At 35.8% G+C, this 18,998-nt stretch overlaps 3 protein-coding genes and 1 non-coding gene across 15 annotated transcripts in view; 3 read left to right on the forward strand and 1 right to left on the reverse strand.

The window, feature by feature from the left end:
* LOC105677968 (retinoic acid receptor RXR-alpha-B) overlaps positions 1-11,776 on the forward strand; it is a 78,064-nt gene extending 66,288 nt beyond the window's left edge. For 10 of the 12 annotated variants that reach the window (XM_067346896.1, XM_012376894.2, XM_067346893.1 and 7 more), the window contains 3 exons: positions 3,931-4,351; positions 5,337-5,668; positions 5,916-11,776. In XM_067346896.1, the coding sequence (XP_067202997.1) occupies positions 3,931-4,351; positions 5,337-5,668; positions 5,916-6,192 (1,030 nt within the window). In that variant the 3' untranslated portion in view covers positions 6,193-11,776. The remainder of the gene's footprint in view (positions 1-3,930; positions 4,352-5,336; positions 5,669-5,915) is intronic. The other 2 variants (XM_012376897.2, XM_067346897.1) reach the window with 2 other exon arrangements.
* Positions 11,777-12,357: 581 nt separating this feature from the next.
* On the reverse strand, positions 12,358-15,562 carry Tctp (translationally controlled tumor protein). Its single transcript, XM_012376901.2, has 5 exons — positions 15,405-15,562; positions 14,658-14,728; positions 14,389-14,576; positions 13,134-13,403; positions 12,358-12,850 (listed from the first exon to the last, which is right to left on the reverse strand). Exons 1-4 carry the CDS (start codon positions 15,430-15,432, stop codon positions 13,172-13,174), a joined length of 519 nt encoding a protein of 172 aa, XP_012232324.1. The 5' UTR covers positions 15,433-15,562; the 3' UTR covers positions 12,358-12,850; positions 13,134-13,171.
* A 972-nt stretch (positions 15,563-16,534) lies between these two features.
* On the forward strand, positions 16,535-18,947 carry La (La autoantigen-like). Its single transcript, XM_012376907.2, has 7 exons — positions 16,535-16,953; positions 17,104-17,457; positions 17,555-17,697; positions 17,781-17,862; positions 17,964-18,218; positions 18,309-18,444; positions 18,663-18,947. The coding sequence occupies exons 1-7, from the start codon at positions 16,714-16,716 to the stop codon at positions 18,743-18,745; spliced, it is 1,293 nt and encodes a 430-aa protein (XP_012232330.1). The 5' UTR covers positions 16,535-16,713; the 3' UTR covers positions 18,746-18,947.
* LOC136997552 (small nucleolar RNA U6-53/MBII-28) lies at positions 18,493-18,589 on the forward strand. The gene has a single exon (XR_010888266.1). It is a non-coding gene; the product is annotated as a small nucleolar RNA U6-53/MBII-28 (small nucleolar RNA).
* Positions 18,948-18,998: the final 51 nt, after the last annotated feature.

Raw genomic sequence — 18,998 nt, forward strand, 5'->3', positions numbered from 1 at the left:
AACACGAGTGGAAGTGTAGTAGATTTGTATGTAAATTAATACTTTCACGGAACGTAAAATTTGCATGAAACATCAAAGAAACATACAGTTGTCTGCCACTTCAACATTTTCCCCTGAGGGATATCATGCGTACCTTACTTACGATTGCCGTATAATTGCGCCGCATTGCGCGGAAAATGACGCGAAGGAGAGCGCGCGCTCGATTTGCATTTGTGGATCGGTCGATTCGATGCGATGGCTCGAAGACGAAAAAGCAGCCGACCCGTAACCGACGCGCCGGTACCACCGCGGGAACTTAATTAATCTCATTAAAAATACGCGGGCAATTTGTAGCCATCTCGCGCGCGCGCGCGTACACCCTTCTCGGTGCGCGTAATTAGCCGGGACTCTCCGGCAGTCGATAAAAACCGGTCGCGCCTAACATTCGGACATGTTAATACGCTCCGCGTAATGCATAACTGTCATGCGATGCTCTCGCACGCAAATTGCAGTAATAACACCATACAATGTGGATAGTGCGGGGGGAGTGAAACGCCGTATGCCACTTAGAGAAACGCGCTTACTCTTATTTTCGCGTTCCTTTCGCGTGCGCCACGGCACGCCGCGTTCATTTCTCACAGAATAAATGCGCCGCGACTGTTCGACGTAGATACCCACTCACGGGCGGGTGCATACGTCCGCTGGAAAACCTCGCGTCGGAATTGTTTTATTTCAGCTTCACGGTGCAAACTGCCGTCGAAGCTGGCGCGCCCTTTGTTCTGAATTAATTTCAATATCAAACGACTCTGCGCGAATGAGAATGGAAAAGTGTGCGGTTGAGGAGTCGCTCGATTATTTCACAAAGATTAATCACAGTTTTGCCACTTTAATTTCTGCATGTAGAAAAAACTATATTTTATTATATAAATATTCCATATATCTTGCAATAGTACCAACGCTTTATTTTTATATCGAAACGAAACGCGCCTCCGTCGCGTGCTTCTATTTTTTTCCGGCGGAATTTCCCGCGTTCGAGCAAAAAACTACTGCAAGGAACGTGCATTGTGCAGTTTCTGCGCCGACATTATTTGTGCATATGGCGCGTTGAAGGTCTCTTCGCGCCGCGATGGAGAGAGAGAGAGAGAGAGAGAGAGAGAGTGCTTGGCGCGGCCGAGCGACTCTACATGTGTCTCGTGTCATGAATATTTGTCTTTCGCATAAACTCCGCGAGATCAAACGGCTGCCACGGTGGTCCAGAAATTGCATCACGTGCGCTGCACCGCCTACGCCCTACAGATGCGCGCTGCGACTGCCACTCGGACTATCGGAACGTAGCGCTTAGTAGTATCATCGTGATGATATTAGCATTTCGTATTAGCATCTCGTATTATTTCATTTGCTAACGCTGTAGGCGCGCGGTGGGGGTGTATGAGAATCATTATTTTGCATTCGATGCGTAGAATTTCCTCTTCTGTGCCGCGCTCACAGAGCGATTAAAGACGCGGTGTCGTAACCGAGCCTTCGTTTAACATAATCGAGTTGCAAATTAACGATCGTTACGGAGAGAGACAAGGATCAATTAAACGAGCATCGTGAGACGACACGAATGTATAATTGAACGCTTGCACTTTCTTCTCTCCCATTTAAATATGTTTTCAAAATAAATTGTGCTTTTTATCTGGGAAAGGTATGATACTTTAATCGCGGATTCCTAAACCCGGCATTTAACGGCGCCAACGCTCGTCTCTTGCCACACTCGCGTTATTTAACGTAAAACATTACGCGTACTTTATTAACGTTTGCGCGCGTTCGACGACGTAAACTTAGCGCGCGAGGCGCACATTACGGTTGCACAACAACAACAGCACGGCCGTCTCGTAAACTTCGGTATCGCGCGGTCGTCTCTCGATAGGCGTTGTCTCGCCGGAGGAAACGCGGTATTTTGATGTTTCGCAAAATCCACGAGATTAGCGCGCCGTACCGTTTGTCTTCGTGTCGGAACACGGCACGCCGATATGCACGCGAAACTGGGAGAGAATTCTGCGCCGCGAGCCAGACAATGTGTGACACCGCTCGATTTACCCTCGAGTCTTCATGAATGCGTTTTGTGAATGCGCCTCGCACAGGCCCGTCACGATCGTTTTCGACGTGCAAATAATGTATCGCGCTCTGCCGGAACAGTGGCTCCTGGTGCGTTGACTGCCGCCCGAATTGATTTCGCGAGAAACTCATTAAAGATCGTATCGGTCGCTGTCGCGGTGAATGAATGCGATTTCAACGGAATATGTTACTTGAAACGTACTATCGCTTACTTCATATTCGCGCAAGATACAGAGCTGTGGAGACGTTTAATGAAGCAAGAAATTTCATTTCATTCGATTATCGTAAATAATCGAGTTTTTTGCACGTATACAGCGAAGACGTATATCCATTGCTCTTCGCGTTTAGCAGGCTTTATTTACGCTCGGTAGATGACGGCGGAATTTAACGCGGCTGTTTGTTTTGCCGGGTAGTATGTAGCGTTTTTAGAATATGTGGCATCGTTGCGTTGTCACGGCGCGAAGAAAGAGGGCTTCCCGCGAAATCGTTCGCGAAAACACGCGATATGTATTTGCAGCGAAAATAAATTTTCCCCGCGGTGTTTGCCGTCGCTTTTCTGGCCCCAACGGGAGATTTCTGGAGACGTTCCAAAACTTTAAAAACGACGACCCTGAGAACGGACCGTGACTCATGGAAGCGTTCCTAATCGCGAACTCGACGACAACAACCGCGAGCTGAATGATCGCGCGGATCGAAATATCGCTCACGAGATTTTCGAAAGTATGACGGAAATGAAGGAAAAACTCTCTTGCAAAAATTATTGTCGAAAATAATTCGTGCGCGACGTTGTTATGACAATTTCAACGTGTGCAGCGTCGTTATGTTTCTTAGGTCAATGAATCGATCACCAATCGCTGATAAATAAATATTCTGAAATACTTGGCGTAAAATTAAGATCACGTTGGCACCGTCACTCTCTGACGATGCGCGGTAGCGGTAAATCTCCGATTTTTTTTTGCGTGCCGATTTTTATCTCCGACAATTGCACGCTGTATAAAAATTGCACGCGAGGAGTCGTAAATCCGGGCTACTTTATCCGATGCATCCCCGAATGTCGAGAGACTGTTGTGAGAACGCCGCGGGGAAAAGTGCCAACAAATCATTCGGCGGACTTAAGTCGTCGCACTATTGCGAAATATGAGACGGTCGGCCGTGATTCACCTTTCCCGAGTGCCCCGGACAGCGCATTAATTATCGTGTGACGCAGCATTAATTTCCTTCTCAGCCCGAGCAATCCTTCTTATCTTAAAAATCCTCGCGCTTTTATAAGCTGAGCTCCGATGCAAAAAAATTTAATTATGTTTATCCAGCACCGATATCCATATTTTTGACGTCGAAGTGAACGCGAAATATCGATAAATATCCGCTCGTTATTCTATTTCAAAGTGGAATGTGTATAATGATTCCGGAATGCACTAGAAGTAGAAATGTACGGAGTATAATTTGCCTATGATAAATAACACATTCTGCTCTGAAATAGAATAATTGCACGAAAGTGCAATATAACCAAATATAATGATGCTGTAAATAACTTTGTTGTTGTACGCCTGAAGTTCTAGTCGACCGTGATTCATGTTTCTCAAGTGCCACGCACGGCGCAATGTAATTATCGCGTGACACAGCAACAATTTCCTTCAGCCTGAATAACACTTGACGATTATTTTTAAACTTCTCGAAAACCACTTTAGATGAAATTCCAAAACTAATGGTTTGATCGCCTCTGGTCGGTCCACTTCGAAATCGAATTCTGTTTCGAGATAGAATAGAATTGCGCGAAACTGCAATTTAACGGAATGTAATGCCGCTGCGCACAATGTCGTTATATACATCTGAACTGAATTCGCTTTTCAGCTGTGAGGGATGCAAGGGATTCTTCAAGAGGACTGTGCGTAAGGATCTGACATATGCCTGTCGCGAGGAAAAGTCCTGCACCATCGACAAGCGACAGAGAAATCGCTGTCAGTACTGCCGATACCAGAAGTGCTTGGCCATGGGGATGAAGAGAGAGGCAGTGCAGGAGGAACGTCAACGCACCAAGGAACGGGATCAGAGCGAGGTTGAGAGCACGAGCAGTCTGCACGCGGACATGCCGATCGAGCGCATCCTCGAGGCTGAAAAACGGGTCGATTGCAAGCTGGAGGAAATAAATTTCACAGCACTCGCAGTAAATATACGCGCGGTAAATATTCACCCCGTATCATGGTGTGAATGTGATCAGATCGTTTGGAAAGATCAGGAAAAAATGAACAAATGTGAAGAATGTTATAAAAAGGTTTGTTAGATCAGAATACATAAATAATCAACTTTTATCAAAATTTAATAATTTTTAAGCGATATTTAAAAAGGCAATTAAAACCGGAGTAAAAGAATTAACTGCTATTAATTATTATTAAGGGAATATTCTCCTTTCGAGAAATAAAAAAATCGATTTCTTTAATTACAAAACTTAAAAGTATAATATTTAAAAAATATGTCCCTGAAATGGCATACTTGGGTCAAGTAAAATAACGAAGCTAGAGCGAATTCCATCTTTCAGGTAGTTGAATAGACTGCGAGCAACTTTGAATGCATTTTTCTTGAAATCGTGTTTTTCAAACTGGTTCTCTTAAAATCTCAAGACTGAACTATTTTACAGACATACAAAATAGATGTTCAGTTCTAGTTGGTGCCAAAATAAAATTGATGTTTTTAATATTTCAATTTTTTATTAAGGGTTCCCAAAATTTAAATTGATTAAAAGTTGAAATTTTTTTTAAGTAATGTCATTTTGCAATAAGTAAATTTTTATTCTGAATTTTGGTAGGAACAATAGCCACAAGTATGCAGATTAATAATCTTTTTTTTTTGTTTCAAGAAATTAAAACAATCGTGGAAGCTATAAGAGCACAATTTTTTTGAACACTGCACAAAAGTATTAATTATTTATTAATTATTTAACATTGCAAATAATAAAATGAAAAATTCTTGTGTGTGTTGAATTGCCAACAAATATGTGTGTAAATCTTCAAAATTCTGTTTTAGTGTTCCCATTGTTAAAGTATTGTCAAGCACAATGCAAAACAACTCTTCGAAGAATATTACCCTAATTCCCAATATTTGGTAAATTTTTTTTTTTTTGTGTGAAAATTTACCATTCCATAAAAAGAACACACTTCCAGTGTATAATTGCTGTTAGTGGTTTTTTTAGTAGTATAATGCTTTTTCACCTTTTCCCGCCTAATGCAAATTCTTACATTAATTTGCTCTTTTCTGTTTAGAACTGTTTGACGCACATTTGCCACACAACGGTCGAACAACTATTGCAGCTAGTTTCTTGGGCGAGGCACATCCCGCATTTTACCTCGTTGCCTCTAGAAGATCAAGTGTGTCTTCTTAAAAATGGCTGGAATGAGTTGCTGATAGCCGCCTTCTCCCATCGTTCCATGGATGTGAAGGATAAGGATAGTATTGTTCTCACAGTAGGTATGACGGTGCATCGAACTTCGGCACAGCAGGCGGGCGCAGTAGGGATATTTGATCGTATACTCTCGGAACTGGTAGCGAAGATGCGGGAGATGAAAATGGATAGGACCGAACTCGGATGTCTTAGGTAAGTGGCGAAGATGCTCTTTAATAATGTCGTCTTTAATATACTCTTTGATTCATACGACTGATTCATTCGACATGCAAAATGTATATGTCGATACGTATTATTATTTGCACTCTATCATTCTTCTTTCTTGAATTCGGAAGAAACATTCATAACCTTGCAAATATCTGACTTTTTTTTACTATAACACTAATTGAGGTGAATCGTAACTTTCGATTTAGTATCGACGAGATTTATCTGTGTGTAGATCCATCATTCTCTTCAATCCCGATGTGCGAGGCCTCAAATCCGTCCAAGAGGTCAACCTGCTGCGAGAGAAGATCTATGCCGCCCTGGAGGAATATACCCGCGTATCCTGGCCGGATGACCCCGGCAGGTTTGCTAAACTGCTGTTGCGCCTGCCATCTATTCGTTCAATTGGTCTCAAGTGCCTGGACTACGTATTCTTCTTCAAGTTAATCGGCGAGGATCATAATATCCATGATATTATCCTGCAGATGTTAAAAACATCGTCGGATCTCTAGGAGCAGGAGGTGTGCCATTTCTTAGGGCACACCGATTTGTAAAATAAGGAAGACAAGAGGAAGAAGAAGAAGAAAAAGAAAAAGAAGGAGGATAGGCCCCGCACTCGAGTCGAGTTTCGTATTCGAAATGCAACGATTTCTGTACTGCGTTCACTATGACACGGTGTAGATTATCCGCGCATCGAGCGAGGTGGAATTTACTTACTTCTCTTTACTCTCCCCTCTCTTCCCGCACTCTATTATTTATGTTTTTGTTAGAACCTAGCGACTCTCGTGTCCAGCATAAGGAGGCGGTCTTATTGACCTTTTTGCACACGAAACATCGACAAGCATGCGATGATATATTCGCGTGTACATATAAAAGAAGAATGACAATGCGTGTGCGTGCGTATACATATACATATATTTTGTAAAAGCAAAGTACATACAAATTTCCACAGCCGTAAGTATGAAACGTAATTTAAAAACCGATCTGAATTTTAAATTTCAGTAATCTAGTAGGAAGCGAGAAATAATGATAAATTGATTCGTAACATAAATTTCAACTAATTCAACCAGTGAAATTTTTGCACATAGATAATTTGTATTTATTGGATAGTTTAATTTAGATAATTTAGATAGCCGCAAACAAAAAGTTGATTTGTGTATAATATACACACACACACACAAAATATTTATAAAAGATTCGCTAATTTTTCAGATACGTCTTATGCTTACAAGTATAGAAATTTGTGTGCTACAACTCTGACTTGTATACGTGCCGTTATAGCATAATCTGAATATTATAATATTACAAATATAGCATATTCTAAACTTTGACGCCAGTGATCAGTAATTAGTTAATTTATTAAACTGATTATATTTAATTGTGAAGATATTAGCTAATACGTGCAAGACATTGACGTGATTCAGAAAAATTTAGTTCGATATTGGCTGGATAAAGATTAGTAGTTGTTTTGTCGGAAGCAATGCGTGTGTGTACGGAAAGCTATAAATAGAATTGTATAAATATCGTTAACAACAATCGCTGCCTCTTTAGTCTGTGACATGTGTCGTGCCATTATCTGAGCGAAGATTGTGTTTCACATGATATTTCACGCCAACGATCGATCCTTCTTTCGGACATCGCGTCTTCGTCGTACAGCATCTTTTATAAAAGTTCCTAAAATAAAAAAATTTTTTTTATATTTTTGCATTTTGTTAATTTTTGTTTCTCTCTCTCTCTCTCTCTCTCTCTCTCTCTCTCTCTCTTTCTCTCATACACACACAACAATGTTGCGCGTTATTAATCGCTTCAGCGAGCTCGACGAAGACGCGATTTATGCTCGCGAGTTCTCAAACACCTTTACATTCCAACTCTGCCTCGATTCGGATCGTTACTTTAAAGAGCATTATTTGTATATATAGGTATATATATATATATTATATTATATATATATATATATATATATATATATATGTATATATGCATATACATAAACTTGCATCGTTGCGTATCTTTACGCCCAGTGCGCAAGTTTAATGATAATTTATTGTTTTGTATTTTAGAGTATAGGAAAAAACAAACTTACTAATGCATTATTAATTATATTAAATACGCATTGTAGCCCCTTTTTTATGCAGTATGTGTCCGTGAAATACTGGAAATGCAACAACCTAATGTCGGAGCGTGTGAACGAAGTATTTACTTTCAGGGTGTTAGGGTTTCCGTTTATTTCCTTTCGTTGATAAAAAATGCACGCTCGACATAAAAAAAAAATATATATATATATATATATATATATATATATATATATGTATATATGTATGTATGTATGTATACTCGGATCTTTCTCATTAACAAGAAGTTTAATAACGTGACAGACTCTTACTACGCGTATACTTTACAGTGCTGAAAATGCTGTCTTCTGTGTCTCGTACAAATTCGACATGGCAGCAAATAGAGTAGACGTTTTCTTTTTTCATAGTTTACTGACAGTGAGATTTGTTTTCCCTGGAGAATGTTCAATGCGCGAAAGCAGATGAAAATGAAAACACAAGAGCTCTCGAACCTTTGCAGAAGAGACATTTGCGAAATGTATAATTATACTATAAATCTAGCATACGGTAAGAATTAATTGATCATGGACAGAATTAAGATAGGACCCTACTCTCGTTGTTAGTAATTTACAGAATCACGTATCACGTGGTGTGAGCTGAAGGGTCCGATAGATTTGTAAATTACACAAGGCAAACATTCGCAAGTGCTCAGCTTATTTTCTAAATTTACATGTTATTATATATTTAAAAATATATATATCCACAAAAACGTATATATATATATTTTTAGGATTGTTAATTATTACTCTATTTGTTAACTATTTCTACTTGTAAAAATCTGATTACTAACACAATTTACACGTGATAGTCGAATTTTAATGGTTTTATATCGACATTATGTTGAATCAGTTCTTCGTTTTGGGAAAATTTTTAGATATGTAATATTGTATAATAATGATTTGTTTATTTAATATATAAATGTTTATAATATAAACTTTATATGTATCCATACTTTTAATCCATTTGTGAAGTTTTAACGATTACATTGTCGGATTAAATATAACAAAATAATTATGTTGTAAAAATGTTAGGAGCGTTCAGATGTAAAGCTATTTTTTATTTTTAACAACGTGAAATAATGTTTAATTTTGCGAATATTGTATAAATACTAGATTTTTCGGACTCTTTCAGCTCCAATCATTGATACACTTTACTCTACTACTTTAGAAATAGTAAGGGAATGATCATACTTACTTCAATAATATAAATTATGATAATATTATTGTATATTATTAAACATATTTCTATTTTTGCGTGAATGCCTACGATTGTTAGTTGTTGGTTATTGTTATCTACTTGATGAGAGTTTTTAATGTTATGCGTACCGTGAAAAACAAACACAATATTAAATTCATAATTTTTTTTATAACATACTGGAGTTGCTATTCATTTCAGATGCCTGTTTTAGCATTTTTGAGCATTCAGGGAAGACGATTTATTTATAACGCGGACGCAGAAGCAATATAAGAATATGTAAATTGACTTGATTTTCGAATTGTATCGCGATTCAAGTCATTTTGATTTATTGGATAGGAGCGCAGATTAACGCGAGATAATCTTATTATTTGAAATTGTACAATTGTTATTTCAACACGTTACTTTAAATCGACGAAGCACCTGACCAAAATTACCTCTGAACAATCGCGCAACTAGCGATCACCTCTTCAAATTCCTCACAAAATATAAACAATGCTATAAGTGACCATTAGGATTGGTGGGCGCGAATGCTACCTGTGAATGAAGTTTCATATAAATATATAAATGTTAAAAAACGGAAATATCTATACATATATATAAAATAATATATGAATATATATAAACCGAATTCTTTTACAAATACAAATACAACAACCTCAGTAGTGATCAGGAAAGCGTTTACAAAGGTAGTGACAGATTAATGAACTGCGATCAGATACATTATATAAGGTAAGAGGATTTACAAGAGTGGTCTTTGGAATGCCGTGATGATTACTAAAGCATAAATAACACACTGAGCTTCTTGCGTGAAGCACCGTTTTGGGAATACTGGATCGTGTACCGAATATACTTTAATATAAACTTAAATGCTTTTGCCATACTTCTTTGAAGTATCATTGAAATGGTACGATGCTCAAATTGTGTGTAGTAACAGTTTTATCTAGTAACAGTGTTCTAGAGAGTGGAAGAATCGGGTGCGCTGCAATCTTTCTGTGTACGATCGAACAATAGATATATATTTTACTTCTGTATCTATTGTACTTTTCGCTTTTCTTTGTCTTGTACTTATGCGAATTCTGGATACATTGTCCTCCCCTTCTTGCATGTTGTTTTTCTCTTTCCTCTCGAGGACTTTTTATAACATCTGACTAACATGTTTATGATTTGTATGTAAAATTTTAGCGCGTTGAAATATCTTTTGTCGCTTGGGTATTGTGAGCGAAACGAAAGTGTATCTTTCCAGCATACCGAAACTCTTTTACGCACCCATTCTACATAGATCAGTACAAATAAGTTTAATAAATAAATAATAACGATAATAGTAATAATTAAAATAATAATGATAATAGTAATAATAATAACACAATACCGATAACGTTAATAATATATCGTTTACTCTTGTCGAACGCGTAAGGTATACCCAACTTAACAAATAGTAGCAGGTGTCCTACTAAATACCGTACCTTTTAAAGAGCTAAACTGTAAGCCAGTATGTTACATCTATGTATAAACGTCGTACAATTTACGTATGGGCAATCTCTAATTAAGAACGTTAATAAGTTAACTCGTATGACTGCCATTACGATCAAATATTATTTCGAATATTACCGTAATTGCGATATTTCGAACTTGATCGTTTTATTTCTTCTGGTTTGCAGAAGAGAGAGAGAGAACACACATTTACGCATAATACAAAACGTTCATTCAGTTTCACGCTAATTAGATTCATAATTACAAAGTAACGAGTACTTCAATATTTAAATAACGCTGTAGAGAATTTCGATTATATAAAACTGATTGGATATTCGTAAACTAATTGTATGTCAATCAATGTTGAATGTAACATTTCACTTTAATCATTAATCGGTGACACATACGAATGCCTATGAATATCGCGCTTCATTCTTTCATACGATAAATCCGTAAGTGCTCTACTTCGCAGATTTTTAAAGCACCACAATTTTCGATGTCTCACATTTCAGTTTCGATGAAACGGGACACTCCGTGTCCACTAGTGTATTGTACGATACTCTGTCGCAAATCAATATTAATTTATTTCACTGGCTTTAATAACCAACGACACTATATATGGTTGTGCTCCGCGTAGATAGCAAAGCAATATAATTATACATATATGTACATGAGCATATTATGTATGTACATCCCTCAAGAGTCTATCTCTATCTTTTTAAGCTGTAAGTTATGATTTCGTTAGTGGGACACACATTTTTTTTTTTTTCTTTTCAACTTGCGCATCCATCGTAGATTGTGAAAAAAATCTGTCTACATACTTATACTATTTACTACTATTAAATTAAATACGCTTTTGTAAATGTAAACACATTCACCTTTTTTTTTCGAATAACGGAACATGTGCAAAGTATCACGTACGGAGGCGTTGAGTTCTCAGGTGAGGAGAGCAAATGTTTTAGAAAGAGTAAGAGTAATATATTCACTGAAAGCGAGATGAGGGTATATAAAATAATTATGTAGAAACAAGAGAACCAGATGTAGAAGAGGCAAGCGAGCGAGAGATAGATAGATAGAGAGAGAGAGAGAGTGAGAGAGAGAGAGAGAGAGAGAGAGAGAGATTGAGAATAAGAGAGGGTGAAAAATTATTGATGGCAAAAATGTGCAAAAACAAGGGAGTGATGCTATGAGTGTACTTGTACAACAGTATGGCTAGTAACAATCCCTGAGTAAAGAAATATAATGTACGGTTTCGCGCCAAGAGATAGATCGTCTATATATTCTGACTTATCTAAATATAATATTTTTATGAAGTGAAGACTGTTGTTTATACCGTTTATCAACCCCCTGCAAATCTTTACTCACATTACACAATAAGCAAAATGTTGGCCATGTTAGCAGATTGACAACGAATTTCATCAAATTTGCTTTCAATTTATCCACCACATTGCTAACGTTTGGCTATCCTAGCACTTAATGAAGATTAATAATTCAAAGACGTTAAATTTTGTCCTGTAGTATATTTATTATTGTATTGCATTAGAGGCAGACAAGTTTTGTGCATCATATTTTCGCTTATGAAGCAGTAAAAGTTTTCGATTTATAATGAAGAGAAATGTACAATGATTCTTTATGCACACGTGTGTAAATGCAGCACGCGATAAATATATACATAGCTGTTTTCTTACCATTGAACAAGAGAAATAAAGCAAAAATAATAAATTATAATACAATATTTTCCGGAATATAATCGGCTACATTTCGTAAAAAAATCTATATATATAGTTAATTCGAAGATTTATATATATATGAGCTTATATAAATTACATATGTCACATTCATAATTACAAGGAATAATTAAGGGTGAGGAAAGATATAAATAAATAAAAACTTCGAAAATAATAGAAATAAAAATTATGGAAAAATTTTTATTTATGACGAACATATATTGAATATGTTTCAGAAACTGTTGATTACTGACATTGCTCATATTAATACAATAAAACGTAATGTAAATGTTACATCACAGATGTAGGTCCATCAAGTGCTTTCCCCATCTTTCATTTTTTCGATATAAATATTGTTTAATATAATAAGACACAAATTAAAATAATGGTTTTTTTTTTGTTATATTAAACATTATTTATATCGAAAAAATGGAAGAACTTGCATATTGCACTTGACATACCTACACATGATGTAACGTTTACAATTATTGTGTTAATATTCAGTAATCAACAATAGAATATAACAATTGTTCATTGAGCTGTTGTTATCGGAGAATTTATTTAATCTGTCATAAACTGAAGGCGGAAGTAGAACTGTTTGCTTCGTATTTTGAACTAAATTTCACAGCTTTGCAGCATGTGTGCAGTCTTGAATCCAGTTTTATCTAAAAAGTACGTACAAAAATGTATAAGATTTATCACATGATTGTATGTAGAAATAAAGAATTTGATTATAATTAAACATGTTTGGTTGATATTAGACGCTGTGCTTTTAAAAACATCTCACAGCGAGAATCTGATTCCCAATTTGATCTAACATGTTTGTGCAGTGGCAAACACAAATCACATGTGCTGGTCACGAATAAACATGTATAACTTAAATAGCTTAAGTAATGAACTTGTAATATTGATGCGATAGAATGACTAATAAATAAGAGTATGACTTACAAAATTCATCCATAATTTTTCGATTATCTAAAAATTATTTAGAACTTCTCTTCTTCAAGACCATGCTTGAAGAACATTAGTACAGGCACGGAATTGCCGTCGATCTCACGGTACTCCATGAGACCTACAATTCCGTCGATATCCATGGAGACTCCGGTAAAAAATTGTAATTCCTTAAAACGGCTCAAGATATCTTTCATAACTTTGTTCATGTTTGTTTTGAATATTTCAACTTGATCTGGCGACTTTTCTTCCAACCTGGCTACTAACCTGTAAAAAAAGATTGCAAATATATTTTCACATTTATGATAACTTATACAAATAAATTAAAAATGTTTTATTCTTTCATTATCCTTTTTTTATAAAGAATCATTGTGTGTGTTGTGTGTAGTAGTTTCTTAGAAATTTTTATTATATAGGGTCTTGTTGAGTCACAATGAGTTACGATGATTCATCATTCTTAAAGTCATTAGTAAAGTAAAACAAACTTCAATGGTTTCTTAGTCATTTTCTAGTTTTTACAATAACTTGTACAAACATGTTAAACAGGGTGTCTGAGATCACCTCTTTATAACGGAAGGAAGTGGTTTTCATTAAAAATCCGAAAAATTCTAATAAGTAAATCGGGTACACTCTATGGAATGGTAATTTTCAATTTCCGGTTTCAACTGGAAGTAGGCTATCCAGACCGGAAAGTCGATTTTTTTTAATGACACGTGGTATTTTCTATCGTAGATTCGAATTCTACGTGAAAAAAATACGAAACTATTGTCCGAAACATTTTAGTTGGAAATGCCTCCGTTGATCTTGAAATGATCTCGAAAGTACACGTGACGAAGAAATACACTTTAATAACTGAGACGAAACAACAAAATCAGTGACGAGGATAGAAAATAATCGATTATCCCACAAACAAATGTAAATAAATAAGAAAATTAGAAGGCCAACAGTTTCGTATTTTTTCACGTAGAATTCGAATTATAATGCAACAGAAAATGCCATGTGCCATTTAAAAAATCGACTTCCAGTCTAGAGAGCCTACTTTCGGTTAAAACCGGAAGTTGAAAATATCATCATTTGATAGAGCGTATCTGATTTACTTATTAGAATTTTTCAGGTTTTTGATGAAAACCACTTCCCTCCGTTGTAAAAGGGATGTGGTGGGTCTCAGACACCCTGTATAATATTTCTTATATAAATCTGGCATCATAAAAAAGTTAATTGAAGCTAATATTGTATTCATGTAGATACTCACTTTTTCATATAATCCTTCAGATATAATGTATAGGATTTTTTGTCTCCAAAAGCAAACGTCTCTTGTAGTCGATGATTCAATACTACATCGACGCCGCTCTCTACTACTTCGTTTGTGCCTTCATCAGCCTCCTCTGCCGATGGATTGAATCCAGCTATTTCAACATCACCCAATTTACGGGACACTAACTGAAAAACAATTATAACAATAAATTATAATATAGCTTTACATACAAGCTTAAAGCACTTTATAAATAATATATTACATACTCTGCCATACACTTCATAAATAACGTCATCCACGAGTTTAACTTTGTAGGTATCAGAAAACATTTCGTCACCTAAAAATATATAAAATATATTATCATCTCATAAATTAACATGCTGTACACATCAACACATTCTATGCCAAGCCGTTTTTGCACGATTATCAATGACTCATGCTGGTGCGTTTATTATTTGAGCTCAAAACGTATATATTATAATTAATTTAAGATTGATGTATTATCAAAATAGTATAGAACAAAAGAAATACGTGAAATGTTTTACGATTGTATTTGTTTATATTTAACATTAAACGGTCTCAATAGAAAGTTCAGCATAGGTCATCGGTGATATACGTGGCACGAAATGTGTTAATTTATTTGGATTCTAGAAAGAGCTCAAGATTTTGTAATAAGAAATGAGCACGTTGTTCTTAATGTACAATCATAAGCACATTAAGAACATATGGAGGTTAGAACACAATCATAAATCTCATCTATAAAAGAATTCGAATCCACATAGCATAATACTACTGTTAATTTGTCGTGCAATATATTGGAGTCTCCGAATTTAATCTTCCCAGAATACAGAAATATTTTTGATCTTGTATTATTGAAATATTGCCGAATTCACAGTGAAGTGAAAACTCGAAATCATTACTTGACTTTGTAATCTTTTCTATCCAATTAAGGCGTTAAAAATGAAGAAATATTTGCTTTACAAGATTGCGCGAATAATTCTTTGTTTACTCACCGGTGAATATATCCTTATAAATCTTCATTTTGAAGGATGGAGAAAGATTTTTAAAAGCAGCTAAACTAAACAAGATACAGTCACCCTCGTAGAGTGCACCGGAAAGGAAGGAGATTCAGAGAGCGTCTGCCAACCAGTGCTGCCAGTCGGGCCGGGTTGCCCCTCTACTTAGGTTAGGTCGCGCATGCGCCTGCAATGGTAAATACAGTGTACATGTGTTATAGATGCGCAGTTTGGTGGGCCACATTAGATTGGCAGAACAGGATCAGTTGTAGCATGAGAAGATTCAAATAAGCTTATAATTTTTATTTTTTATTTGTTATTTTAATATTTTACTTTTCTTTAACTTATCCTCAAATATCTTTATTATTCAATATATGTATATGTTTACTGGGGTCCGCGCGCTCATAACACGTTATTGTGCACGATTTGTAGAGGGGATTGATTCCGACCCGACTGGCAGCACTGCTGCCAACTTGCGCACGTTAGGGCAGGCATTTATTCACCAAAGCAGCATACGCACACAACCAAGAACTGCTGCGTAAAACGCTTTGCGCAGCACATGTACGCGATCTCGGTTGTGTGCGTATGCTGCTATAATGGATAATGGCCGAGAGCACAAGCTTTTACATAAAGCATAACGCATAAGCATAAGGAAATTGATTGGTCTATATATAAGCATAAGCAAATGCATAAGGAAATGGACCAATCAATTTCCTTATGCTTATGCGTTATGCTTTATGCAAAAGTCTGTGCTCCGGCCATTAAACTGCATGCCTGGTTCTCAACGGTGTGTTAACTGGAGTCGGTTTTCTACACATGCGCATCGAATGCGGTGCAGTAAAACATTAGGTCTGTTTTTTATAGCTGAACTGGCTGCACTAGTTCAGAGTTTATCTTTCTCCTTCCAATGTGGAGGGAAAAAGATAAAAGCCGAGAGCACAAGCTTTTACATAAAGCATAACGCATAAGCATAAGGAAATTGATTGGTCTATATATAAGCATAAGCAAATGCATAAGGAAATGGACCAATCAATTTCCTTATGCTTATGCGTTATGCTTTATGCAAAAGTCTGTGCTCCGGCCAATAGAGTTTTCGTATAGTAGGGTTTTTCTTCAATTAGAGAACTCTGATACACGTCATTTCCGTTTGCAATGTGAGCATAGTGGTGATCTAACGCACGTGTGGAACGTAATTTTCATTCCGCTAACAAAATTTAAAAATATAGAACGTTTTAAGTAACGTTGGTGCTGGTATTCCACCGCTTATATTCATTTTTATAGATATTGTAGATTAAATATCGTAAATATGGAGAACGGTCAGAGCGAAACAAAAGTTGAAGGCTTAAACGGTGACGCCGCTAGCGAAAAGGTTACAAATGAGCCGACCGTTGATGCTGCGGACGACGCACATGCAAAAAATGTGGAAGAACCTGTGGAAAATGTGGAAGAAGCTGTGAAAAATGTGAAAGAGGCTTCTGTAGAAAATGTGGAAAACGTGGAAGAACCTTCTGCAGAACTTCTTGGAAAAATAAAAGATCAAGTAGAGGTACCGTATTTTTTTTATAATAAAATAATTTGATATTTTGTATGCCAAGTTGGAGAATGCGTCCTCATGGTGTAAAAAATTGCAAGAGTACCTATCTAAAGAGATAACAAAAAAGCGTTAATATTTTATATTTCTATTTTTTTTTTACAGTATTACTTTAGCAACGTAAATATGCAGAGAGATAAATTCCTCATTGAGCAAACAAAACTGGAAAATGGATGGATTCCAATGACCGTTATGTTAAACTTCAAGATGTTAGCTGCTCTGAGTACAAATGTCGATATAATTCTGAAAGCTCTGAAAACTAGCGACCTCATGGAGATATCGGAGGACAAGAAAAAAATACGACGCTCACCAAACCATCCTTTACCAGAATATAATGAGGAATACAGAAAGGCACAAGAAGCCAGGACAGTTTATGTTAAAGGATTTCCATTGACGGACACAACTATTGAGAAGCTGAAAGTATTTTTTGAACCATACAAGCCATATGAAACAATTGTGGTAAGTATATTTGTCCTGTATCTGAGATTATTTGAGCGTGGTATCAAAAATTTTTATAAACGTGTTCAGATTTTCTAATAATTTTCTTATTTTACAGATGAGGAAATACCAAGATAAAGATAAAACTTTTAAGTTTAAAGGGTCTGTTTTTGTACAGTTTGAAAATTTAGATAGTGCTAAAGCTTTCATGGCTGTAGAATCTATAAAATATGGAGACACTGAGTTAATAAGAAAATGGGTGTAAGTAAAAACATATTGATTGTACATATTTTATATTTTTATTTGACATTATTTATGTATAATTTTGAATATAATTTTTGTAGGGCTAATTATAATGCAGGAAAAGCACAAGAGAAGGAAGAACGCAGAAAGAAAAAATTAGAAAATAAGTTAAAGAAAACAACTGTAAGTAAGAAAAACTAAAAGACAAATCTGATTTGAATTTATTGATTTTAAATGAAGATTCTGATTTTGCTTATGATGGATTTAATGATTTTTTTTTTTAGACAGAACAAAAGGAAACTGAGGATGACGAAGAACAGACATCTACAGAATCAGATAATAAATTGCCAAAAGGTTCAGTTATTTACTTTTCCAATGCTTCTAAGACATGTACAAGGGAAGATATCAAAGAATGTCTAGACAAATTTGATGCCGATATCGCATACATTGATTATCAAAGAGGACAAACTGAAGGATGGGTACGTCTGCAGGGAGAAAATGCTGCTAAACCTTTGTTAGAAAAGACTAATGAAGGCAAGGTGAGAAGAACATTCAAAGCTTTCAGAACTTTCTTAGAATAACGATATTAAAATTATAATGTAATCCAACAAAATATTTTATATTTTAAGTTGACAATCAACGATGTTGAAATTACCTGCAAAATTCTTGAGGGTGAAGAAGAAGGGAAGTATCTTGCTAAAGCGTTGGAAGAGATGATAGCTTTGAAGAATAAATACAACAAGACGAAACGGGGTGGCAAAAAAGGTAAAACTCATATATTTTTAAGCTATTATAATTATCGCCCACTATATATCATAATGATGTGTTTGCCATGCTAATACTGAGGAATCACATATATGAAAATCATATATTTGGATTTCGCTGAGTTAAACTTGTAGAACTGAATTCTATGTAATACTATATAAAGAACGATCTTACGTCTTAGACAAAGTAGAATTAATTAATTTTTCTTGCATTCAAAGGACGTAATACGCGAGCCAGCAAGAAAAGAAACAACAGTCCTGGGCCTGTTCCAACTAAGAAGAGTAAAATAGATGCTGAATAAGAAATTCATTACTTTAAACTTCAAAAGTGGACTACATTTTCAATGTATTGACAAATTATGTTTAGAAGAGGAACGCTTGAATTATGTTTAGTATAATTTATCAGGAACTAATCTTTTGTGAATATAAGATTTTTTTTTCGTTACACCTCTTGATGTATATTACTTAACATACTTTGAAAATATACTTCGTCTATATTTGTTATACAGTTACTTCAATCATTTAATATTTCACGCTGATCGAAAGTTCAACGAA

The sequence above is a fragment of the Linepithema humile genome, chromosome 1, assembly GCF_040581485.1.
Source record: "Linepithema humile isolate Giens D197 chromosome 1, Lhum_UNIL_v1.0, whole genome shotgun sequence".
Taxonomy (NCBI): Eukaryota; Metazoa; Arthropoda; class Insecta; order Hymenoptera; family Formicidae; genus Linepithema; species Linepithema humile.